The sequence below is a fragment of the Phoca vitulina genome, unplaced genomic scaffold, assembly GCF_004348235.1.
Source record: "Phoca vitulina isolate PV1807 unplaced genomic scaffold, GSC_HSeal_1.0 scaffold31, whole genome shotgun sequence".
NCBI lineage: Eukaryota > Metazoa > Chordata > Mammalia > Carnivora > Phocidae > Phoca > Phoca vitulina.
The window spans coordinates 24,360,670-24,386,056 of NW_022589734.1; the positions used below are offsets into that span (position 1 = coordinate 24,360,670).

General features: G+C 47.2%; 1 protein-coding gene across 13 annotated transcripts in view; it reads left to right on the top strand.

Annotated features, from left to right (window-relative positions):
• CARMIL1 (capping protein regulator and myosin 1 linker 1) overlaps window positions 1-21,614 on the top strand; it is a 306,714-nt gene extending 285,100 nt beyond the window's left edge. For 7 of the 13 annotated variants that reach the window (XM_032424759.1, XM_032424754.1, XM_032424757.1 and 4 more), the window contains 6 exons: window positions 238-667; window positions 7,152-7,233; window positions 8,338-8,550; window positions 11,471-11,611; window positions 13,959-14,108; window positions 20,541-21,614. In XM_032424759.1, coding sequence (XP_032280650.1) covers window positions 238-667; window positions 7,152-7,233; window positions 8,338-8,550; window positions 11,471-11,611; window positions 13,959-14,108; window positions 20,541-20,677 — 1,153 coding nt within the window. In that variant the 3' untranslated portion in view covers window positions 20,678-21,614. Of the gene's footprint in view, window positions 1-237; window positions 668-7,151; window positions 7,234-8,337; window positions 8,551-11,470; window positions 11,612-13,597; window positions 13,623-13,958; window positions 14,109-20,540 lie in introns of those variants that run through there. The other 6 variants (XM_032424760.1, XM_032424761.1, XM_032424762.1 and 3 more) reach the window with 4 other exon arrangements.
• The last annotated feature ends 3,773 nt before the right edge of the window (window positions 21,615-25,387 follow it).

A 25,387-nucleotide genomic window follows, 5' to 3' on the forward strand; every position in this document is an offset into this window, starting at 1 on the left:
ATATAGAAACACCTACCCCTTCAGGTTTTCATTCTTAACTGGTGGTACCTCCCTCTCCTGACCTGTGACTATGATAACATTCCACATTTCTATTTACCAAGGGCAAAGACTCAAATTTTTTAACCGCTTCGGAATGGCTGCTAGAGAAGCAGCAATCTCCGTATTTGTATTTTGACTGATTCTGGCTGGAGCTTTAATTACAGCAAAACCCACAGTATTTGTTCTTTCGAATCCCAGGAGATCATCAGCAAGAGGCTCAGAGTCCCACGAGCTTAGCGAAGGAGGAGATGAAAAGAAAAAGCGAGACTCTCGGAAAAGCGGCTTTCTCAATCTAATCAAATCCCGGTCCAAATCTGAGCGGCCACCCGTGGTCTTGACGACGGACGAACCGTCCTCGCCAAAGGGGGCCGTCAGAAGTCCAGCCGTGGACACCCCCAGGAAGGATGCGAAGCCCGCGGAGCACAATGGCAGTTCGGAGCGGACAGAGGAGATAAAAACCCCCGACTCCCTTGAGGAAGGTCAAGGGGAGGATGTGGGCAAGGTGGAGCGGAGTGACAGCAAGAGGAGTCCGCAGGGCGGGCGGAGGTACGGCGTCCAGGTGATGGGCAGCGGTCTGCTCGCAGAGATGAAGGCCAAGCAGGAGAGGAGAGCGGCCTGTGCGCAGAAGGTGAGGGTGGGTCCCTTCTGACTCGGTTGTCTGTGTGATTTGCCCCCTCTCGGTTTTTATGGGCGAGAGAGGTACAGAGCTAGCCTGTTTGATGAAGTAAAAATCCAAATCCAAAAGCCTTTTTCCGAAAGAACCCAGAGCACAGACAAAAAGGGCAGGGCCATGTTTTCCCTCTGGCGCGAGGGCCCGCTCTTCGGAGCCACAGTGTTTGAAGGTAAGTCGTTGGCTGAGACTCTGCCGGCCTTTCCCCACCTGCCGAGGTGCTTTCTGTGCGAGTCAGGAGCCTGGGAATGCAGGGAGATGCTCAAAGCTGGGGAGAGGACCAGTCTGTTGAATCCAAAATGAGACCTGAGCGTGACCAGAAACAGAACTGACAGAGGCTAATAAAAATACTGAAGCCATGGGGGTGCCTGGCCAGCTCAGTCAGTAGGGCGTGCGACTCTTGATCTCAGGGTTGTGAATTCAAGCCTTGTGTCAGGTTTTATTTTTACTTAAAAATAAAAATAAAATAAAATCTTAAAAAGTACTGAAACCAGATTCTAATTATATGAAAATAGATCTGCTTTTCAGTTTTTTCATAATTCCCTTTTCCAAACCTAAAAATTCCTTACTATATTCCAGATTTGAAAGTCAAAAGGAAAGAGGGTCAAGGTATTCTGTTAGAATTAATTGAATACTTGGTCATTGAGATATGTTGTGGATTGCTATGAAGAAAAAGTTGAGAAAGAAAAAGTCGTTTCAAAATTGCCAAGTCCCCCCAAAATCTGACTTAATATATCATTTATCCTTCGAACATCTTTTAAAGTAGACATTGTGGTTTTTTCTTCCATTATCTCTCCTTTCTCCTGCAGCTACTTGAAAGATTATAGCTTTATTGTGATCACTAAGCTCATCATACCCAGGTTAACCCAGGTTTTGGGTATAGTGCATGAATCTGAGCTCTTTTTCATGTATATAACTGGGTTTCCCAAAGAAAGGAAAATTGCCCATCTGTTTTTTTTGAAGTATCAGAATAAAACAATTCACCCCAATGAACCCTTGATTTTTAGAAAGTTATTAGTAAACTGTATTATAGACCAGGGTGTGGAGGGCTGTTTTATATGACTTAACAACTGATTATTTTTTCATTAAATCCTGCATCCCATGTGACTTTACAACTGTTCACCATAGTTCCTCCACCAGCACCATAGTTATCCAGCAATTTCCCTGTGACAGATCTCTCCTAACTTACTCATTGACCCTTACGGAAGGTTGAGGAGGGTGCGGAGGGGGGACCATATAACTGTATTCTGCTAATTCATAAGGCAGGCACGATGTGGCCTTCACTGGTCAGAATTCTGAATAAACACTGACCACATCACTGGTGAGTCAGACGCCCAAGGAAATGTTTAAATTTCAATCCATTTTATAGAATTTCTTACAACAATGAATGGGCTGTTTTCACTAACGAGCTGTTTATTGCTGTTTATTTTATCACTGTTTTCCCTGATGAACAGCTGCTTTTTGGTAGAAAGATGGGAAGTGCTAGAGGGTTTTTTCCATGTGCTTTGGATTGGATACATAAATTGGCTTGGAGTGACAAAATTCCTATGTTTTAGGTCTTAGTTGTCCAAGGCTTATAGTAATGAGCTCCTAGCGCTATCTTGTGTCTATTTAAAACAACATCAATAATAAAAATCCTTAGGACAGGTGGACCCCGGAGATGATGTGGGTTCAGTTCAGATCAACACAATAAAGCGAATATCACAATAAAGCGAGTCAAATGAGTTTGGGGGTTTCCCAGTACGTAGAAAATCATGTTTACACCGTACTTTAGTCTCTTAAGTGTGCAACTGGCATTGTGTCTAAAAAAACAATGTACAGACCTTACAATTTTAAACTATTTTATCGATAAGAAATAGCGATCATCTGCGCTTGCTGGTGGAGGGTCTTGCCTCCTCGTCGATGGCTGCTGACGGATGAGGGTGGTGGTTGCTTAACGGCAGGGCTGGCTGTGGCAGTATCTTAAAATAAGACAACCATGCAGTCTGCCACACTGATTGACTCTCCCTTTCACAAATGATTTCTCTGCAGCACGTGATGCTGTTAGAGCATTTCACCCACAGCAGAGCTTCTTTCAAATTGGAGTGAATCCTGTCAACCCTGCTGCTGCTTTATCAACTAAGTTTCTGTCATAATCTAAATCCTCTGTTGTCATTCTGATAATCTTCACTCCATCTTCCCCCCCAGGAGTAGATTCCATCTCAGGAAACCACTTGCTTCGCTCATCTGTAAGAAGCCCCTCCTCCTTCGTTCAGGTTTGATCATGAGAGGGCAGCAATGCAGTCCCCTCTTCAGGCTCCCCTTCTAGCTCTCTTGCTGTTTCCACCACGTCTGCAGGGACTTCCTCCACTGGAGTCTTGAACCCCTCCAAGTCCTCCATGAGGGTTGGAGTCAACTTCTTCCAGAGTCTGCTCATGTTGATGTTTTGACCTCTTCCCACGAATCAGGAATGTTCTGAATGGCATTTAGAATGTCGAATCCTTTCCAGAAGGTTTTCAGTTGACTTTCCCAGATTCATCAGAAGAAGTACTATGGCAGCATTAGCCCTACAAAATGTATTTCTTACATAGTAAGACTCGAAAGTTGAAATGACTCCTTGATCCATGGGCTGTGGAATGGATGTTGTGTCAGTAGGCGTGAAAACAAACCACAGCGCGCTCTTGGGTGACCAGGTGCGTTGTCAATGAGCAGTAATGTTTTGAAAGGAATCTTGTATTCTGAGCAGTAGGTCTCAATAGTGGACCTAAAATATTCAGTAAAGCATGTTATGAACAGATGTGCTGTCATCCAGGCTTTTTTGGTCATCCATTTATAGGGCACAGGCAGAGTAGATCTAGCATTATTCTTAAGGACCCTCGGATTTTTGGAATGGGGACTGAGCATTGGCTTCAACTTCAAATCGGCGGCTGCATTAGCCCCTAAAAGAGTCAGCCTGTCCTTTGAAGCTTTGAAGGGAGGCATGGACTTCTCCTCTCTAGCTGTGAAAGTCCTAGATGGCATCTTCTTCCAAAGGAAGGCTGTTCATCTACACTAATCTGTTTTCTAGTGTAGCCACCTTCATTCATTCTCTCAGCTAGATCTTCTGGAGAACTTTTTAAAGCTTCTCCATTAGCACCTGCTGCTTCATCTTGCATTTTTCTCTTCTGAAGCTTCTTTAACCTCATGACCCCCCCCCTCCACTAGGTTCAAACTTCTGCAGCTTCCTCACCTCCCTCAGCCTTCATGGAATTGAAGAGTTAGGGCCTTGTTCTGGATGAGGCTTTGGCCTAAGGAAATGCTGTGGCTGGTTTGATCTTCTGTCCAGGACACTCAGACTGTCTCCATATCCGCAATAAGGCTGTTTCACTTTCTTATCATTCATATGTTCACTGGAATAACACTTCTCATTTCCTTCAAGAACTTCCCCTTTGCATTCACAGCTTGGGTAACTGTTTGGCCCAAGAGACCTGGCTTTCAGCCTTTCTCAGCTTTCTGCATGACTTCCTCACGAAGCTTAATCATTTTAGCTTTTGATTTAAAGGGAGACGTGTAACTCATCCTTCACTTGAATACTTAGAGGCCATTGTAGGGTTATTACCTGGCCCCATTTCAATATTGTTGTGTCTCAGGGCATAAGGAGATGTGAGGAGAGGGAGAGAGATGGGGGGTGGCGGGGTGGCGGGGTGGGGGGAGGGACGGCTGGTTGGTGGAGCAGTGAGAACATGAACCACATTTATCAATGAAGTTCACTGCCTTATATGGGCAGGGTTCATGGCACCCAAAACCATTACGATAGTAACATCACTGATCACAGATCACTGTAACAAATAGAACAATAATGAAAGAGTTTGAAATATTGTAAGAGTTACCAAAATGTGCCACAGGGACATGAAGTGAGCAAATGCTGTGGGAACAATGGTACTGACAGACTTGCTCAGCGCAGTGATGTCACAAACCCTCAACTTGTAAAAACAAAAGCAGCATCTGCAAAGTGCGATAAAATGAGGTATGCCTGTATTGAAAATTCAAACTGGTCAGCAGTGTTCTATCAGAATAATAAAAAATAGGAAAGGTTTTCAAAACTTAGTATGTATAAGAAGGGACACCTGGGTGGCTCAGTCGGTTAAACGTCTGACTCTTGATTTTGGCTCAGGTCCTGATCTCAGGGCTGTGGGATCGAGCCCCCTGTAGGGCTCTGCGCTGCCCTTGGGGAGCCTGCTTGAGATTCTCTCTCTGCCCCTACGGCCCCTCCCCTCCCTCATGAGCTCTCTCTCTTAAGAAAAAAACAACCCCCCCCCCCCCACAAAATTAGTATAAGAGTATTTTCCCCTAAAATGACTATATTCTTTACAAAAGTTAGCAGCATAAGCCGCACTGGTCAGTATACTATTGGTAAAATCTATGGTGTCTTCACTCTTGAATAATTTTCTTTACACTATTCACATTTAATACATGTATTTAAAGGAAAAAGACCGTGAAAGTGAAGACGTGGCGCTTCTCGTTTATTAACAAAGGCGAGTAACAAGTGCCGAATGCGTAGAGCCCCATCTTTTCTTGGGGGGCCACCTCGTCAGCTGCCTGCGCTCAGAGACGTTACAGTGTTTTATCCGTATTCCGCCCGGGCGTGTCTGATACCCGCTAACTGCCTGAGAAAGCCAGGAAAGGAGGAGAAAACACCTCCTCCGACTGTACTTGAAACGCAGGCAAGCGAGGCGCGGGGGGTGCGCAGTGTGAGCGGGCGTTGGCTCTGGGGGCCAGCCCGGCGCTCACGCCCGAAAGCCGGGGCCCCCTTCCCCTTGGGCGCTGGCGTCTTGCTCGCCGCAGCCTCGTCCTGGCCACGTGCAAGTGGGCCACCTCCTTACCTGTGTCTGAGCGCAGGGACACCCGGCCCCGCCTTCCGGAGGCCCGGAGGTGCTGGGCGGGGCGCCGGCTAGGCCCCGCCTCTGACGGCTCTGCTCCAGGGCTCGGGCGCCCCCTGCTGGTCCAGGCGCGGACTTCGCGCCCATCCTCCCAGTGGGCTCGAGGGCTCACCTGCGGCCCTGGCGCGGGACGCCCTTTCCTTGGGATCCCTCTTCCTTGGGGACACCAAACAGTGTGCGCATTCTGGCCGCGGAACCTGCGTGCACGTTCCTTCTCAGACGCCTGCACAGCGGCCTCCCCCAGTGGAGCTTCCCTGGTCGTGCTGAGAGGCCGGCGCACCTGCTACCGTGCCCGGGGCCGTGCGGGGGAGCCGGCGCTCCGGGCCAGTGTGGCCGTGGCCGGCTGGTAAATGCCGTAGATGAGTCAGATCCTACCCGAGTTTCAGGTAACCCCTCCTACAGCGTCACGAATAGTGGGGAGCTGGGAAGCGGCAGCAGCTACGTGCTTTTCAGGTTTGCCAGAGCGTGGGCTGCGACAGGCTGAAGGTCAGGCTCCGGTCTCCCTGCCCAGCTGCTTTGTGGTTTGGGACGGGAGGTAGATGCGGATCGTCTTTGTCCACAGGATGCTTAGGGCGTATTAAGCAAACACTAGATGTTTCGTTTCAGGCGCTTTTTGTATCTAAATGCCTCGCTCTTAGGTAGGCTTTCTGCACTGCAAGGAAGAGCCCGAGTCCTGGCTTCACGGGTTACCCCTCCTTCCCCAAGACAACCACGTCTAACCTCGCCCCCCTCTGCTGTTACAAACCCCTTCGCTTGAAGCTTTGGCATCTTTTCTTTTTATTTTTCTTTTTTCTTTTTTCTTTTTGCGAGAAAGTACGAGGGGGGGCGGGGCAGACAGAGAGGGAGAAGCAGGCTTCCTGCTGAGCAGGGAGCCCGATGCGGGGCTCAATCCCAGGACCCTGGGATCATGACCTGAGCCGAAGGCAGATGCTTAACTGAGTGAACCACCCAGGCGCCCACTTTTGGGTTTTTTAAATTAATTCTGGCGTGTTCATCCGTGACCTCCTAAACAAGACTCTTTGTCCTGTGGTTCTGCCTCAGTGGCAGGGAAGGCCCTGTCCGTTATAGGCCCCTTTTTACCTTTCTTGTACATGGAAGTTGAAAAGGTTTCCACTGCTTTTAAAATTTGATTTGGGGAGCTCAACTTGGAGGGAGGGTCCCATCAACTCACAGAGTGTCCGTGTCCCTGCTGCTTGGAGCATCGGGCTGCCGAGCCGTATAGGTATTCCACAGAAAAACCCCACAGGAAACAGGAACTGTCCCTGAGCCCCCTGGCTTCCCCTGAGCCCACACACCTGTCACCTGGGGGAAGCAGAGGAACTGGCCACACTCTGGACCCCAGAGCCCTGACTGTGAACACAGAACAGACCTGCTCGCTGGAGCTTTGTTCTAGGAGGAGGCTCAGGGAGACAGAGGTGGGACACAGTCAGTGTGAGAGCAGTAAAGAGGCCATTATTTGTTGTCATTTATGTTCCGCTTTGTTCTTTCTATTACATTTTAAATAAATATGCGCTTTCCCGGGGCTGTGTGCTTGAATTTTTCAGAAGCTCGGGAATGAGGCCATCTCTCAGGATTCCTCCAGCCTGGCCTTGGGCGGCACAGAACGGCTGGACGGATGTGGGGCAGGTAAGACCATCACTCCCTAAGGAGAAGCACTTCCCGTCTGGTTCCAGGAGTCACACATGATTGAGAGAAGAAAAATTAGGATGGGAAGGGAGATGGGCCTCTGTGTCATGTGTTGTCAGCTTTCACCTGGATGGCCATGCCCCTCCACCTGCCGCAGCTCCACCTGGGCCGTGTCTCCCACCCCAGTAGCCGTGTACCTGGACAGGGCACCTTGGCAATTCCCCGAAGGGAAGAAATGTCTTTGAGAAGAACTCCCAAACTGTGGGCATCTGAGGAGTGGGGGGAGGTGGGGTCATGGCCGATGTTCAAAATCAGCTGCACACGGTAGGTGGAAGGTGACCCATTTGTTTGAGATGAAGGAATGTTCTTTCCTTTCAGCATGAATATCCACTATCCTTCGTCCCTCTGACTTTTCGGGTGTAGTAAAAGAATAAGACATGTTTGATGGGAACCGAGGAGTAACTTACAAATTGCATGTCAGAAACCTCGCTTTGCTCTTTGAAAGTCCTGTGTTGAGCTTGAGTATCTTCATGCAGTAAGGGATGGAACGTGGCTCATGTTTAACCAGCAGGGGTGGGACATTGAACCTGAAGCCATTCTCACGGTTCTCTCTACGTGGGAGGTTATGGACATCAGCGTAGCTCTCCTCGCTGGGGACCCACAGCCAGACCCCTACCTGCTGCTGATTATCCAGAAATGAGGCGCCTACAGCTGGTTTTACCTGTGCCTGCACCTCGTGCCACATCTGAGAAAGACCTGAGTGCTTCCAGTGCATTCGGCCCTGCGTGCTCTCTGTCCGCTAGCATGGACACGGACACGCTTGAACTTGACACTTGTCCTCTGTGGAGTAGTCAGGAGTGATCAGAAGCGCACCACCGAGTTCACTGCTTTCCCACAAAGAAGTGTAGTCTTCCACCAGCGTGTTTTGATCCTACAGGCATGCTAGAGCAACGGCGTGCTTCAGTTCTGAAACACCTCTGATGAGAAAGGACAAGAAATGGTTATGGCGGCTTGTACCAGATCTCTCCCAGCTTCGAATGGTTCATTTCTTTCACCTTTGAGTTTTAAAGTAAAGTGTGCTCTTTGTCCCCATTTTCATTGCAGTGCCTAAACTGCACCCAGGTGTTGCGGAGAGCCGCTTCGGTTTGGGAACACCCGAAAAGAATGCCAAAGCAGAGCCCAAAGTGGATGCGGGCTCCAGGTCGTGGGGCTCCTCCAGCACACCGACCAGCCCGAAGCCCCTCCTGCAGTCCCCCAAACCCAGCCTGGCAGCGCGGCCCACCGTCCCGCAGAAACCGAGAACTGCCTCACGGCCTGGTAAGGGTTCTGCTGGGCAGGAGGTGACCCCCCCACCCCACCCCCCGTCAGGCGGCATCCGGGGCTAGCTGGATCGCGACTCCATCCATGGTTCCGGGGGCTGCTGGTGAACGTGGGCACAGGGGGTCTGCAGGAGGGCTCAGAGAAACCTGCCAACAGTTTCGACAGGGACAAAGACTGAGGAGTTTCTTTTTTTTTTAAGATTTTATTTATTTGACAGAGAGCACAAGCAGGGGGAGCGCAGGCAGAGGGAGAAGCAGGCTCCCCACTGAGCAGGGAGCCTAATGCAGAACTCGATCCCAGGACCCTGGGATCATGACCTGAGCCAAAGGCAGACGCTTAACTGATTGAGCCACCCAGGTGCCCCTGAGGAGTTTCTTTATTCAACACCGCGGCCCAGGGACTCAGAGACTGTCCCTGCATTCAGGCCACAGGTTAGAGGGCCAAATGAGAAGACAGCCGTGTGTTGTGTTGGCCCATTTGCAGGGCTTCACTGAGCCTTCTGAGAACTGTCTCCGGGGTCTACAGATCCTTTGGAAGGCCGCGCGTTAAGGACGGGGGGCCACAATAGGGAGAGCACAAGTTCTTCTCTTTTTGCCCCATAGTCTGTGAAATATTTAGGGTTTAGAACAGGGCTTGGCCAACTATGGGCCTGTTTCTGTAAATGAAATGTTGGCGGCACGTGGCCAGGCCATCCGTATCCACATTGTCTCCAGTTGTTTTTGCGCTAACATCGCAGAGCTGAGTCATGACAGAGCCGTTTGGCCTGCAAAACCTGAGATATTTACGGTTTGGCCCTTTCTAGAAGACATTTGCTGACTCTTGTATAGAAAATCTACTGAGAGAAGAAACTTAAAAATATTAGGAATGGATTAGACTCTGCCTTTTTTTCTCCTGCAACTGCCCTTCCCTCTCAGGCCTTTTTTTTTTTCTTTTTTCCTTTTTTCCCCCAATGGTCTATTATAAGAATTTTTAAACATATACAAAAGCAGAATGGATAATGTAATGAACCCCATATCACCTCTTCACTTTATTTCCCCATAATAATTAGGCAAGTAAGGGTAGAGATATATAGTCGGATTATGCTCATCACCATCATCACTGCTAATCTTAACACTTCACTCTGTGCCAGGCACTGTCCTAAGTGCTTTGCGTGGATAAACTCCGAATGTCCCCACCACAGATGCGGAATGTGAGGCCCAGAGACACTCAGTTTGACAAGTCCCACAGCTGGTGAGCAGAAGCCAGACACTAGGACCGCCCCAGCTGCAGGGTGACCGCTCCCACCGGCCTCCTCCCTGTGGGCATGCGTACTAGAAATAGAAAGTAAGACACGCAGCTCATCGTAGTCATTCATCCACACGCAGAGGATTGGGTGGAATGAGAAAAAAAGGCGGCGTTGCACACGCCCAAACTCATTCCACTGTGGGTCTTCCCCATTTTCCCTCAAATGTGTCTTTTGTTCACCAAGCGACCAGCTGGTTAATGTTCGCTGGTCTCCACAGCCCATTCGTCCCTCAAGAAACCCAATGCCCAGTCTCCAAAGCACAGCCACAGGGGGACCCTGGGGTCACCTCAGGCAGCTGACCCTTAAAGCAGATCACTTAGAACTTCCTAATTCTGCTCAAACCTTTTTACAGAACGAAGTTTGTTATGATGGGAAACACAGAATATTTCTTGGTGCACACAGAATCTCTTCATAATAGAAAGAGTGCGGAGAGTGAAGGCAAAAAAAATAGTAGTAATTAAAAGAATTGTTTTAAATGACTACTCAAAAGCAGGCTGGTATTTTCGTCAGCAAGGTGTAGCTCTAGTCTGCAGGAAGGGAACGGCTCTTACAAAATGGACCTAGTTTGTAGAGTATTTTGGCTCCTCATTTGGGAAGTCTGAATGTCAAATTAGCTGGATTTCCAATATTCTTTCACAAGGAGCTTCTGTTTTCAATTTATTTGTTAAATGTGTTCATTTGTTTCTTAGCACTTAGTGTATCGAGACTTATGTTTGTTTTTATAGCGCTTGCGAATTCAGCAGGCACTTTCAAATCCATCCTTTGTTTCCTCTCCGCAGCTCTGAGAGATTGTTGGGGCAGGGAGAGCTCTTTCATACCCTGTTCATACAGTGAAGCGCGTAGGAGAGTTGAATTGGAAGGAGAAGGCTGAGGAGAACCTGACCGAAAATCGTCCTCTCTGTACACACACACACACACGCACACACGCGTGCACACATGCCAAGTTCAGATAACCTTGCCGGCCACAGAGCAGAGGAAGGAGCACAATTCAGGAAATCCTTTCAGTTCGAATGAAACAGCACAGCCTTTAGGATTAAGAGACTAGAGTTCTAATCCTAGCAGTTTTGTCATCATTTTCCTTCAGCAGGTCATCTATTAATCTCTTCATTTGTGCAGTAATCACCAAACTCCTTCTAGTTCTTAAAGTCCATGATTCCAAGTTATTCTTAGTGGTCTCAGTCTGTGTATAGGTACGCGCACCCACGTTCCTACATGTATGTGTTTGTATGTATTTCGTGACCACTTCACTGGATTTGGCAGCAGGTAGAGGCAGGAGGTTATAAATATCACATATTTGAGAAATATCCAACAGCCTCTGTGTTTGAGGCTGAAGGAACATTGAGTTCACTTAGAGTGTAATTTTCAAATATCAGCTCATTGAAATTCTGTGTCTGCAAGATAAATTCACATCTGTGATTTTTAGAGATTTTTAACCTTTCATAAATTTTAATTATTTCCCCCCTACTGTTCGTAGATGTTACCTGCAGGAACACGAAAGCTATGTTTTGGCCAGAGAAATTCTATGACGCTTTTAAAAAATTATCGGCCATTCATACTTTAAGATTAGCCTGGCTTATGTTTTCGGAATCCAGTTTGTGGGAGTGTTGGATTCACGCGTTTGTGTCTCCCTAGAGGATATCCCAGACTCTCCATCCAGCCCTGGCTCCTCTAAAGTGGCTCTTCTTCCACCTGTCCTGAAGAAAGTTCCATTGGACAAGGAGAGAGACGGCCAGAGTAGCCCCCAGCCCAGTCCCAGGACATTTTCCCAGGAAGGTAAGCAATGTTTCCTCTACGTTCGCTTTCTCCAAGGAGAGCCGTTTCAAGAGAAAGGAATTAAGCTTGGACTCAACTAATATCTTAGCATTTAAGTCAACATCCCTTGGACTAAACTTTTGGAACCAGAGCAGTTTCCTCATTCAGAAACTTGATTCAACGTTATTGATGACATTGGATCTTAATGAAGGAGCATACACAAAGAGTGAAAACGTACCGGACACCCCAACCCAAGGTTTAACCTGTTTGTAATCACTAGGTGCTCCTGCACTGGATCCCAGCAGGTAAGGAGTGCCTTAAATACTTTGTGCCTCGTCTGGGGCTCCTTATAGGCCTCTAGGTCCCATTATTTCCCAGAAAAGCTTCCCCTTGCTGTAAATGATCACGAGCAGCCCCCGCAGGCCTGAGAGACCTGGTAGCTCCTTCTGCTTGCTCGATCATGAGGCCAAGCATTCCTTGTTCTCACAAGTGTGGCACGGGCAAGGATGCTTTCAGGGAATCATTGTAGCCAGTTGGCTGCTTCTGATTTGCTGGGGTAGGAGCAGAGCAAGGTAATCCTGGGACTTGGGTGCCATCTCCCAGAATCAGATCAAGAGTGATCTGGGGAGGTGAGGCATGTTTGGGTTGGCTTCAGCAACCCACCGTTCCTCTCCCCCCACACTTCCCTCACTCTGTTAAATACGCTATTGACTTTTGGGTTCTATCCTTCATAAAGAGTAATATAATTGCCATCTCTAAACCCCCACCTATAAAGAAATTCCGGAGCCACACGAGTCATTACCCATGACCAGATGGCTCTCATTATGGTTTGGGGCTGCTTTGTTTTATTTTAGATGTCTGATGCTTTAGATAATTCCTTGACCTTTCAGGCTCTGACAGCTTCCTCCACTGGCCTGTTTTCTTTTATCAATGGTAGTCTCCTGTCGAAGTTCATAGAAAGTATTTCTGAGTACTATCTTTATGACTTGGGAGAAAAATAATAATTTTTTTAAAAATAAAAATAACACTGCCTGCTTTCTCCTCTCCATTCTGCAGATTCATTTGGTGGGTACAAGGTTCACTCACCTATTGGCTATAAATAAAAGAAGGTAGGGTTTTGACCGAAGCTGATAAAACACTCATGTCAAACAGAGCAGCTAAAGCCGTAAAAGGTAGCTGGTGCCTATAGTCAGTTTACACGGAATGAAGAAACACAGGGTTTGGTGTTACAACCACAGCCCTTGGAAGGCTTCATGTAGAGGGCAGAACCTTTGGTGGTGCCCAGTCAGGCCGACGGGCCAGCGAGTGTCCCTACCAGCCCCTCCCCCCTCCTACCCTCGTTTTCCCTTCTTTCTACAACTGCCGACTTTACATCCTTACTTGTAAGGAAGTTTTGAAAATTGCTCCACGTTTAGGAAAAGCGATGTGTTCTCGATGCCCGTACGATTAAAACAGGGCCTCGAGTAACCCACCAGCCTCCTGAGCTAAGAATGGGTACCATGGAGCCTCTCTAGTTAAAGTGGGTGAATGCTAGCATGCCCTTAGCTGCTTTGGAAAAGTCCCGTGTTCTTTCCTGAGGAACCTATTTGCTCCTCAGACATGTCAGAGCTCTGGGGTAGATGTTTGATGCCTTTGCTCACTCCCCCTTGAGAGCAAACACTGATGATGATGCATGCCCCCATCTTTCTAGTTTGGGACTGGAGAGTTTTCCCCTGGAATCCACAATAAATTAACCACAGAGATCATTCTGGTGGTGTCACTTGGTACTGAAATTGGACTGAAAATATACATGCGATCTGAGAAGAGTGTGTAAACGCCCAAGGTGATAAGAGTCCGACTTCAGTTTATTTTATCGGCTCACCGGGTCTGCTGGTCCAGGAACGATAGCCACTCGTGAGCCCTGATTTTTTCTTTAGAACATGTTCCTGATGTGCTCATTCCTGTTTTCTTGTGCATTATTCATGCTGGTTACTTCATTTCCTTGTTCTGTGCCTCCCTTTGGACTAGCGTGCCCAACTAATTTCTGAAACAGGTAAATTGCTATGATTCTTCTGGATTATTCCATAGTGAATGTGATTTTCATTTAATCCATCCTGGAATCAAAGTGGTAACACAGGGGCCTTTTGTTAGCACCCTTTGGGGGCAGACTCGGAGCTCACCTCATTTTGCACCACATTTCCATAATGTTGGCTGTTGAATTCTGTAGGTGATGGTGTATGTGCACGGGCCCAACACTGTAGGTTCCTTAAATCCTAAGTGGGGTGGGTTCTCGGATATTTAATTTCTCATATTAACATTCTTTAATATTAATGTCAACACAGTGATGTATTTGCTAATATAAAGGGTAAAATGAATCCCTTTTCCTCAGTAGTGCAAAGAGGAGATTATTACAAAAGACATTCAGATCATGACAGTGACAAGCCTTCCAGTGGAGGGAAAAGATCTTCAAAACTGTACTTCACCATTGCAGAAGAGGAAGTGAATGCAATTGGGCACAGGAAGTCACAGCCAACAAATGGTTAGAGCCTTCGGTTATCATCCCTCACTGACCCAAAGCTTACGGACTGGCACTAACAAAAACAAACTTTAATTGAGTAACTTCTATCCCAGGACCAGCTCAGGGATTACTCATACAACTGCCTTTTTTTTTTTTCCTAAATGGCAACAGGATGGTCCTTCCCTTTGAGGCTAAAAGTATGGACTTAAAAATCTAAAATTAGAAACTCTTAGGAGGAGGATCAAGTTACTTTGCAGTAGGGTGACTTGTCCTTTCAAATTTATGCGATCATGTAGGTTTATTTTTTTTGTTTGGGGTCATACTTCCTGTTCTCTTGATCTCTCTACTCTTCTGTTAGATTTTAATTGGGATTGGATCAGAGATTCTGAGAGTAACACAGTTTCTACCTTTCGAGAGTATTGGCCTCAGACCTTCCCTTACACTCTTTCGGGAAAGTATCCATAAAAAGCCAGCACTAAATGCAGACCTCACACCATGCCCACGAGCTTTCATTGGACATTTGATAACCCTTTAGTGAGACAGAAAAAGTACCAATTAACTTTTCAACCTCTGAGAACAGTTTATTCAACTTTACAGCAGTTGCTCATTGGTGCCTGACTTCCATCTGACACTGTGGTAAACTCGGCAGTGTTCTGCGCAGCTGAAGATAGTCCCAGGAGACGAAAAGGAGACAGATTTCAAATCGGCTTTAATCTCCGGTGGGAAATGTTAGAGCAAGCATAGCTGATTCGGAGAGGAAATGTCTTTTCTGTGACTCAGTACTGATGATCTTGCTGGCTGATCACTTTTTATAAATTTGCCTTGAAAAATCTTTGAAAGGCAGTCTTTGTATCATAAAAGAAAAAAATATAAAATATTCTGATAGGTGAGATTCCTTGGAAGTACTTTTCCCCATGAAACAGGGCACTTTTCTTCCTGTAAAACTCTATCGGGGGTTCACACGTGAGTGTTTTTGGACTCCCACTGACGAAGCGCGTGGCCCGGCATTCTAGCTCTAACCCCAGGCCTTCACGGCCTTCTGAGAGAGCACCCGGATGGCAAGTCAATGGGAGTGATCTTATTATAGGGATAACTCTTCTTTATGGCAAAAGGATAAACCATTCTCAAACTGTAGCACTTCGTTACTGACAGTATGCCTCTCGTGACCCGCCTTACAGCTTAACGACCCACTGAGTTACGTACGACGCCTCAAGTGGGGACGGTCGTCTGAGGACTTCCCTTGACAGAGGCTTAAAAACCAAAAAACAGCACAGAGTCATCTCCTGGTCCCCCACAAGCAATAACCTTTGGAGCCAGCTTTCTTGGCCATTGGATGAGCCATGCGCTGTGACCTGCCATCATCTAGCTGGCACCCGCTGGGACCGGAGGGAGTTAAGGACATGACCCACAGCGTAGGTCACATGCGAACATTCTGTCTGGGCCAGCAAGTAGCACCTGCCCCACCTAGAGAAACTTTTAAAGGATTTCCTGAAAGTAGTATGTCAACTATACTTCAATTAAAAATTCGTAAAATAAATAAATACCAGTGATGCCACGGACAGTACTGTGGAATCCTGTGGCTGACCCTATAATAAAAAAAGCCACACACTATGACCCATTGTTTTTGTACATAAAGTTTTATTGGAACACGCACGCGCACACATGGACTTCCTGTGTGGTAGACTTGCTTATAGACACATGCTTAACAGTCACTTTTCTCTCTGTAAGAGATTTTTCTCTGATATCTTCAAGAAAATCTGTTATCTTCAAGCGATAGAAAAATTACATAAATGAACACATTTGTTTTCTGAAGAGAGACAGAGTTCTTTTTAGAGTGTTGAATCAGAAGCTCTGTCTCTGTTTTCCCTCTTTTGATAAGGTTGCATAGATGTTTCTAGAGTTTGGAAATTTGCATTTGAACTGTTGTATCGGTTGACTTCTCTCACTTGATTATTAAGAAAGCACATTGATGCGATGCGGTGTCCCCGCTTCTGAGAGGCCACAACACTCCACACAACACACACAGAGACGCCCCCAGGACCACACTGACCCCGCAGGAAGGCTTTGAGCTAGAGTAAAACGAGGCTGCTGGAAGGCAAGGAATTCCGTGCCTCTCGCAGATTTTTCCATGACCTCGTTGGCGTACAGTCCTCACCGTGATGGGCTGCGTCCAAGTTTGATGGAATTCAACAGGACCATCTTGTATTTGCTTTTCTGCCTCGATTTCTTGAAATGCGGACAGGAACCCCCAAAAAAGTAATTTTTACGGAAGCTTCAATTAAAGTCATTTTATATCAAAGATTTGAATTTTGTTTTGTTAGTGCCGACTCCTGCCCTTGCCTGTCTTCATCCTTGAGAACCGCAAAGCAGTCTGCTTTCTGAGTAGTTAGTTCCTGGTTAACAAATGGCATCTGGCAGAGCAACGCTCTGACACCATGCTGTGTACCTCCCTTTAAGTCTTTTATGAGCAGCTTCGTTTATGCTAAAACAGCTTTCTTACTTTCCCAAATCAAGTAACCGTGTAACAGACAGAGGCTGTCGTTCTCAAAGCATGCCGCATAGTTTTACCATGATTACTGTTTTAATTACGTGGCTATTTTAGTATTGACTCGACAGGTAAAATGCTTTCTTTTACTGGAAGTCTCTGTCACTTTTGAATTTCACGTCCTTTCCTGTCTTGCGTTTAATGATAAGCTGTGATGTTTTCATTAGAGTGTGTCCTATTTGCTTGAAGAAAATAGTTGGTTTTGGCTTTGTGTGTATCATGGTGTATCCTGTTGGCGCAGGCCATCTTATTCTGAGATTGCTATTATATGTCACCTGCTTCTTCCATAATCCAACCTAAAGCCAGCCAGTACCTGGCTATGGTTTGTGGTCTCTAAGCCGGTACTCTGTTCTGCATTTTTTCACCAGATCTGTGATCTATTACTCCTATATGAGTTCTCCAAAAGAAATCTAACAGTTGGTCCACAGTTTGGGCTCTTACCAGAAAGTATTAAAAAAAAAAATCAGGGCCGGCTACGGAATATTATTTTTAAGGTCATCATGTTTTCCTCCTGGGAAATATGAATGTCCGTGGAGCTTAAAATGGAGAAAAGCTCCAATTTTCAAATGCATCTCTAATTCTGAATTTATATGCACATTTTGGAAGCTTTAAAATTAGCACGTGTGTATGTGTATATATATTTGCATGTGTGTGTGTGATACATATGTGTGTGTGTGTGTATATATATATATATATATGTATGTATGCAAAGTCAAATCATCTTCAAGAATGACAGGTTTCATGTCTGAGCCTCTCTGCACCAGTCGTTGGCACTGTAGATGGGAGGTGAGTGTACACGGAGTGGTTGTGTTGAATAAATTAAATGTTCACTCAGGCAAGTATTTTTTATAATTTTAATGGTACGTGGAATGGCAGTAAACACGTGTATAGACCCACGTATAGAGATGCCCCAGCGCGTTAACTGTAAGGATACTTGCATTGAAGAAGTGGAGTAAAACGATCTGATTTTTCTTTTTTATCCTGCATTAAAGTCAAGCATTACATCAGACTGCCTAGGAGAAGGTCCATCTGAATTAGTAAAAAAAAAAAAAAAAAAAAAGCCAGGATTTTATAAATATTTTAAAATACTTTTAAGTTTCAAGCAGACATGATCTTATTCGGACTATTCATTAGCGGGAGCTTGACCAAACCTACTTCAATGTAATTGTAATTAGCATCCTAATTATATGTAATCAAGTAAGTGGTGCCTAAGGGCTGGAAAACAAACTTGACAAAGAACATTCCCCCTACGAAGTTGTTTGCACCAGTGTTCTGGGCTAATGAGAAGAAGTCGGGAGGCTGGGAGAGCGAGCGCTTTGGCTACTCATCTGATTTCAGTTCCCTGATCTCACCTGCTTTGGTCTCCTGTCCATTCTCCGGCCTCCCTGCAATGCCATGATCACATTCACAAGTGGTAGAGTTAGTCAATGATTTTTTTAGTTGAGAGAGAGCATGAGTGGGGGCGGGGGGAGGGGCAGAGGGAGAAGCAGACTCCCCGCTGAGCAGGGAGCCCCACACGGGGCTCAATCCCAGGACCCTGGGATCACGACCTGAGCCGAAGGCAGATGCTTAACCGACGGCGCCCCTAGAACGATTTTAAATAGTGTCACTGCCTTAGTGACTGTTTTGTTGGGCCTCTAGAAAGACCATGTTATTCCTCTCAGGGACTTTGTTGGACAAATTAAAATTTGTGCCTTCATGACTGGTGCTGGGTCTATGTCACCAACCTAAATAAAACCCAGCCTGTTCACTTACTAATGTTTGCTGTATCCTTCTGTACCTCCCTCCCCACCCCTCCCCACCCCCCAGCCCTGGAGGACTCCGAATCAGGTCACCGGGATGTGGATTGAAGGACACTGAAGGACACTGCTTTCTGCAGGAAAATTCCTTTGTGGGATCTCCCTGAGTTTCAGTTAGCTGCGCCCCAGCGACCTTGGTCCATGGTGCTGTTTTTGCCTGTGACATGAACATTGTTGATGGCACGAATTTCTCCATTTTTAGAGTACTCTGGTGTCACAGAACATGAATTAGGCCTGGGATTTTGAGGAAGCTAAAATGCTGGGAGGGATGAATAGCTTTTGAAACTAAGACTTAGAGCAAATAGTTTGCTCTGAAGACAAATAAGCAATGTATTACCATGTGTATTTCTTTTTTTGAACCTAGAGTGTTGGAAATTTGTTTCTGAGTCACTTGATACACAGGAACAATTCATTTTGGTTTGAAGAGGGAATGAGTAGAATTTTCTAGCAAGATTTCCCTAGTAATGCTCCATTTTGAGGTCAGATTATTGCAGTGTCTTCGAGATGAAGATACTACAAATCTGCTCTACTCCCTCGTTCGTAGCACACGCAGAGGCTGAAAATATACAGGACCCTTCGTGTGTTACTATCAAATTGATTTTGTGATAAAGGACAAGCTATATATAGAAACCTATTTTACCTTTTTCCCCCAAACCTGATTTGTTGACAACTTTCAAAGGACATCTATTTTTTTTTTTTTACATGATTCAAGCTAAAAAATAAAATCAGTTGTGATATTTGTCCATCACTTTTCCATCTGAGAATTTGCTCAAAGGTGTTGGGTAAAAAGAGGTCAAATTTTTAAAAAATTACTTATTTGGGGGACGCCTGGGTGGCTCAGTCAGTTAAGCATCTGCCTTCGGCTCAGGTCATGATCCCAGGGTCCTGGGAGCGAGCCCCATGAGTTTCCTGCTCAGTGAGAAGCCTGCTTCTCCCTCTCCCTGCCGCTCCCCCTACTTGTGCTCCTTCTTGCTCTCTCTCTGACAAATAAATAAAATCTTTAAAAAAAATTACTGATTTTTATGATGAAATTTGAAATGCTTATCCTTTTCAGAACACTAATTTCATTTTAATATAATTAATGAAATTCAAATTTTTATCGTCTAGAGATCAGAATCTGGCTCTGACAACCAGATTGGCAAGGGAAGCACTTTATCATGTTGTGTTTTGACTGTTAGGTTTCAGGAGCTTTTACTTCCTGAAAAACACTCTTTAGTGGGTTAAGCATTTAAATAGCTAGTTCCTGGCAAGATGAGTTTTTAGCATAATGCTAACATCAGGCTGATGAGAAGCAGCAGATGAATCCTGTCTCTCTCCAGGCCTGTGTTCCTGGTTGGATCGTTTGACCTTTTGAGCGATGAGGTAGCTTTTCTCTTCTTTCAAGCCATACAGAGTGTGGGGTTTGGTATTTTTAGCTTAAGTGGTGTCTAAACAACAGGCTTGGTGCGGAATATGTAATAACCCTTAAGAGCCTTGAGGCATATGGTCCCAGTGAAGCTCTGCTCTAGTTGTAAAGAACAGGGTCTTTGAAGAGAGAGATTCCTTTTATTTATTTTTTTTTAAGATTTTATGGATTTATTTCAGAGAGTGCACGTGCGCAGGGGCAGAGAGAGAATCTCCAGCAGACTCCGCGCTGAGCACAGAGCCTGACTCGGGGCTCGATCTCAGGACCCTGAGATGATGACCTGAGCCAAAACCAAGAGTCAGATGCTCAACTGACTGAGCCCTCCAGGCTCCCCAAGAGAGGGATCCAGTTTAAATCTGGATTCCAAGTTTACAAAACCTGCCTTCCCGGGTAGCTGTGAGGAATAGCGATCAGAGAGCGGAGCGTGCCCGACAGGACACGTGCCAAAGGCTCAGTTCGGGCAGTTACTCCACCATCATTGCTAGACTGGGGTTTGTATGTTTTCTTGTTTTAATTTGTTTCTGGTTTTGTTGGTTTGTTCTTAATTTTCGTCTCGAGTCTCTACACGTAGTTGGTGAGTTGTTTCTGCGTAAGGTCCTCCCGAGCCGCCTCTCGGGGCCCCTGCATCTCACCCCGTTAATGGTCAGGCCATTGACTGTCCCTTGTTCATCGACTATAATGACGTCCTTCCCTTTCTATTTCAGTTTCAAGGAAGAGCTGGGGCCAGCAGGCCCAGGAGTATCCAGAACAGAAGCAGTGGTCCTCCAGTAAAGATGGCCACCAAGACAGCAAGTCCAGCGACTCTGGGGAAGAAGCCGAAAAAGAGTTTATTTTTGTGTAAAGGTCCCCCATGCAGACCGCACAGGGTGCTCTGTTAGCCATTAGAGAGGGACCAAGGGTGACACCTCTTCCTCCTTCCGACGCTCTTCTCTTGGTGCTTTTTTCTTTTCTTTCTCCTTCTTTCTTTACTGATTTTTTGAAAACAAACAGACCCAGTTTTTGGGGTGGGGGGGAATCCAAACACACTTGTTTGGTCTTCTCCCCACCCTGGGCGTTTGAGTTTGAAGCATTCCTTCTATGCCTTCAGTGAATGCCAGCGACTCTCCGTGCGTCCTACTTGAATTTTCTCTGAGGCAGCTACAGTTTGCCCTGCAAGATGAGTTTTGGGAGGTGAACAAAGCGACCGGACACATAACTCACACGAGTAATACCATCGGCTGACCGGGGGGCTCCCCTGTGGGTGCCCCTGTCACATCTGCACTTGACTCGATAGAGCGATTTGTTCTTGATGTATGCAATTGCACATTGTAAGTATATTAACAGAGCACACTAATAAATAATTTGTATAAATTATATATATTAGATCTCGGCTATGGTTTTTACATTCTCCCATGGGGAACTTCTTCCTTCCTGATGTGGAATTGTACATTTAAATTTGGTCGGTGACCTTTGTAGGACCATCAGTAAGCACAGTGAAGAGCAGAGTGAGAGAGGCCCGCAGCTGATGCTACCATGTGCCGGGGTCAATGTACATAGTTGATTGGAATGAAGTTTTATGAATATTAGTGATTTTCAAAGGCCTTTAATTTCTGTCTGCATATTAGCTTTTAATGTATGATTTGAAGAAAGAATACTTTGACACCTGTAAAAAAATCAAAACACTACTCTTTTTAAGACATTTCACAAATATTCACTTAGATTACGGGCTGAGGTATTTTATTCATATGTATATTTATACCAATAAAATGATTTTACAAGTGGAATTTTGACCTTCTCTGGTTACTTTTTTTTAAAGATTTAGAGAGACAACAGGAGGGGCAGAGGAAGCGGAAGGGAGAATCTCAAGCAGACTCCCTGCTGAGCGTGGAGACTGATGTGAGGCTCGATCTCACGACCCTGAGATCATGACCTGAGCTGAAACCAAGAGTTGGACACTTAACTGACTGCGCCGTCCAGGCACCCCCTCTGGTTACATTTTAAAATTAGGATTGGCTTGTGGTAATCTGGCCTGGCCAGATGGCAGGAGGCCTGAGCATGGGGGGGAGGAGCGCCGGAATGCAAGCCTCCCAGAAAATTCCAAGACAGAAGCAGAACGGCTGCTGGGAGGGGTCTGGGAGTCCTCCCATTAAGCTAAATTACAGTGATGATTTTCTTGCTTGTGCCGTGTACAAGCCTGGAACGAAGGAGGAGGCTAATTCACAGCCCATCCCAGGGATGCCAGGCCGGGGGCCGAATAATCCAGGAGTCACCTCTGCTTTGTTTGGGGCACAGGTGGCTACATCATGGAGGCTGACCTTCCAATGTTACTGTTCCTAAGTTTCACATCGGTCACTTGGGGTCTACTTTGCACATGGCATCGGCCAGCAATTGTCAAGCATGGGTCAGGGGTTGGAGAGGAGTCAAAGTGCAACTAAAAACTGGCCACTGAAAATTCAGGAGGAGAATCATCGACCCCTGGTTTAGGAGGACGGGGGACACCTGCAGGAGCGAAGCGGTGTACCCCACCCGGAGTGTCTTGAAGGGGGCCGCAGTGCCTACCACCTCTAAATCAGAAATTTTTTATATTTTTACTACTTGAATTCCAGTGTAGTTACTTTCCCTTGTAATACTCCATATCCTATTTTTTTATATAAAATTGTATTTATCTAAAATTGTGTTTATATAAAATCTGTATTCTGAGAAGGGGTCACTAGACCTCAGAAGACTTCCAGAGAAGAATGAAGGTTCAAGCAAGGTGAGAGACTGGCTCTGTGAGCTGCCCCAGGCCCCACAGGGCAGGGCAGACACTTCTGGAAATGAAGAGGAAGTGGCTCTTCTCCTGGGCACAGATTCCCTCCTGTTGTCTTCGAAGCTGTTTTCTGTCTTCCTAAACCGTGGGCGCCCCTGAAAAATCTTTCTCATTGGGTCCAGGAAGTGCCTAACATTTAAAAATCAAATTTATTTGTGACGCACAAGTAGTTCCAAGAGTTGGAATAGGAGCTCAAACTTGAGTGTAAAGCATCATCTTTGAGGCCGACGTGGACAGGGTGGATGGGCGCAGCTCTGGTCAGAAGCGAGAAGACGGGTGGTTTTCCTCCATCAAGGGGAACAGGAGGGCTTGGTCTTCAAGAGAGAGCCTAGGGGACTGATGTAGGATGTGGGCTTTTCTTAATGGAGGCAGAATTGACCTAGAAGATTAGCTTCAGGTGTACAACGTGATTTATATTGGCGTATGTTGCAAAATGATACACAGTAAGTCTAGTTCACATCTGTCCCTATAGTCACAAAAGTTTTTTTTCTTGTGATGAGGACTTTCAAGATTTACTCTCTTAAAAACTGTAAATTTGCAATACAGTATCATTAACTGCAGTCACCGTGCTGTACATGGTGCCCCCGGGACTCATTTATTTTATAACTGGAATTTGTGCCTTTTGACCCGAGTCACCCATTTTGCTCACCCTCCACCCCGTGTCTAAGAGCCTCGGTTTTCAGCTTGGTTGGTTGGTTTTTGTTTCTTTGATTCCACACGTAGGTGAGATCACACGGTATTTGTCTTCAGCTGACATGTCACTCAGCATAACGCCATCAAAGTCCACTTGTGTTGTGGCAAATGGCAACATTTTACTCTTTTTTAAGGCTTAATAGTAGGTTTGACTACTACCCAGGCACGATGTGGTCTACAGATCTGGAGACACCCACCATCGCCAAGGTAGTTGGTTACCCACGGGGGGAAACACACCATGTCACACAAGGCCCCACGGGAAGCGCCGGGCTCGGTCAGGAGGCAGAAGAAGCAAGGGGAGAACATGGCCAAGAGCCTGTGCTGGGATTTCCACGAGGAGGAAGAGACTAGGCATGGGGAGGAGGCTTAGCATTGGCTGGCTTGAGTCATCTCCACGGGTTCTGGGGTCCTGTGGCTGTCCCGAGTTGACTGGTAGCTGGCCCAGGAGTAGTGAGAGCCGGGGCGGAGGGGCCCCGAGTGTGGGCGCCCGCAGAGGACGTGGCAGGTGAGTGGGCGCGGGAGGGGCTCGTTTGCCCAGGACGAGCACACTCCCAGGTGCATCATGCGTACGGTGTCCGGGAACTGGCTAGTCCTGGGAGGGCCGGTCCCTCCGGTCTCAGCAAGGAACCCGATGTCAAAGCCTGGGAATTACGGAAAGTAAAGGCCCCAGAGGGTTCCTGGCTGGAGGCGTGGTACACTCTGGGGAGAAGGTCTGCCTGCAACCTCTGAGGAGAACACCTGGGTTCTCCTACGCAGCCGAATGTCCTCATGGAAATCTTCCCAGCACCCCGGCCTCTTCCCACGCTCCCCACACCCTTCATCCTCCTGCTCGGCTAGTGAGAAAGGGGCTCAGCTTGCCTGGATTTGTGGGTCCCGCGGGCTCTGAGGCTGAGGAGAGGAGCAGAGGGGTGGAAACCGGCACCCCGAGTGCCCTCGGGTCTGAGGGCGCTCTCCTGGTCCGGAAGGGGCTGGCCCCGAGGGGACTTTGGGCTTGGCTGGCCGAGCCTGTCCGAGCAGGAAAAGCGACCGCTTCAGGCCTGTCACTACGGGAGTGCCCGTTCTGGGAGGACGGCTGTGCTAACAGTGGGTCCCAAAGAGGCTCCGTAAGACCCTCTGACCATTGAACAGCTTTACAAATAAAAAAGTCTGTGTCACTGAGTTCAGCTGAAAGAGGGAGGAGGAGATGACCCAAGTCCCGGGAGCACGAACCTGTGAATTAGACTGATTGTCCCTGGAAAGGGCAAGCGGAAGAACCTCCCACCTCACTAAACCCGAGTTTATTTCACTGAACCCTTGGCCAGAAGTTAGCTCGCCAGCCGCTGGTGGGAGACACACAAAGCGAGCCCCCAGGGCGGAGGAAGGGCTGTGCGGACATCTCTGATGGCTGGCAGCCTCCCTCTTGTCGGCACTGCGGTGACAGCCACGACGACGAGCAGCAAGAGCCCCGAGCGCCACGTGGGTTTCTTGCAAATCTCCCGCCGGCACGCGGCTCCTGAAATCCCCAGTGTCCCGCGGAAGGAGGGCCGCGCAGGTGGCCCCTTGGGTGGCCGGCAAGGCCGGGCCAGCGCTGCCGCAGCGAGGTGCCTTGCAGAAGGAGGAGGAAGGATCGATGGGCGTCTTGCCTCCTTCCCCTCCCCAGCGGGGCCCCTGCCTGGAGGAAGAATCCTGCGGGGCTCCCAGAGACAGCATCACACAGAGCGTGTCCCAGTGCAGCCGCGTCGCTGGGTCCCCAGCCGTCAGCCCCGGAATCTGGCCGCACAGCACACTCCGCCCTCCTTCCCCGACTCCTGCCAACATCTGCAACAGCAGCCGGCTTCTCGCCACCCGTGACGGCGTCTCGTTCCCTTAACGGGGTCTGTGTCGTGGAGCAACTGTTCCGTGTCAGGAAATGGTCCGCGTGCTGGTCTGTCTGCTGAGACAAAGTTTCTATCCTCTGACTCATGAAGCTTTGAACTCAGGGAACCAACAGTCTAAAAAAAGAGACAGGAAATAAACTAGTAAACAGATGACGTCATTTCACATAATGAGAGCTCTCTGCGAGTCAAGGGAACAGGCAGTAATGATGGGGGG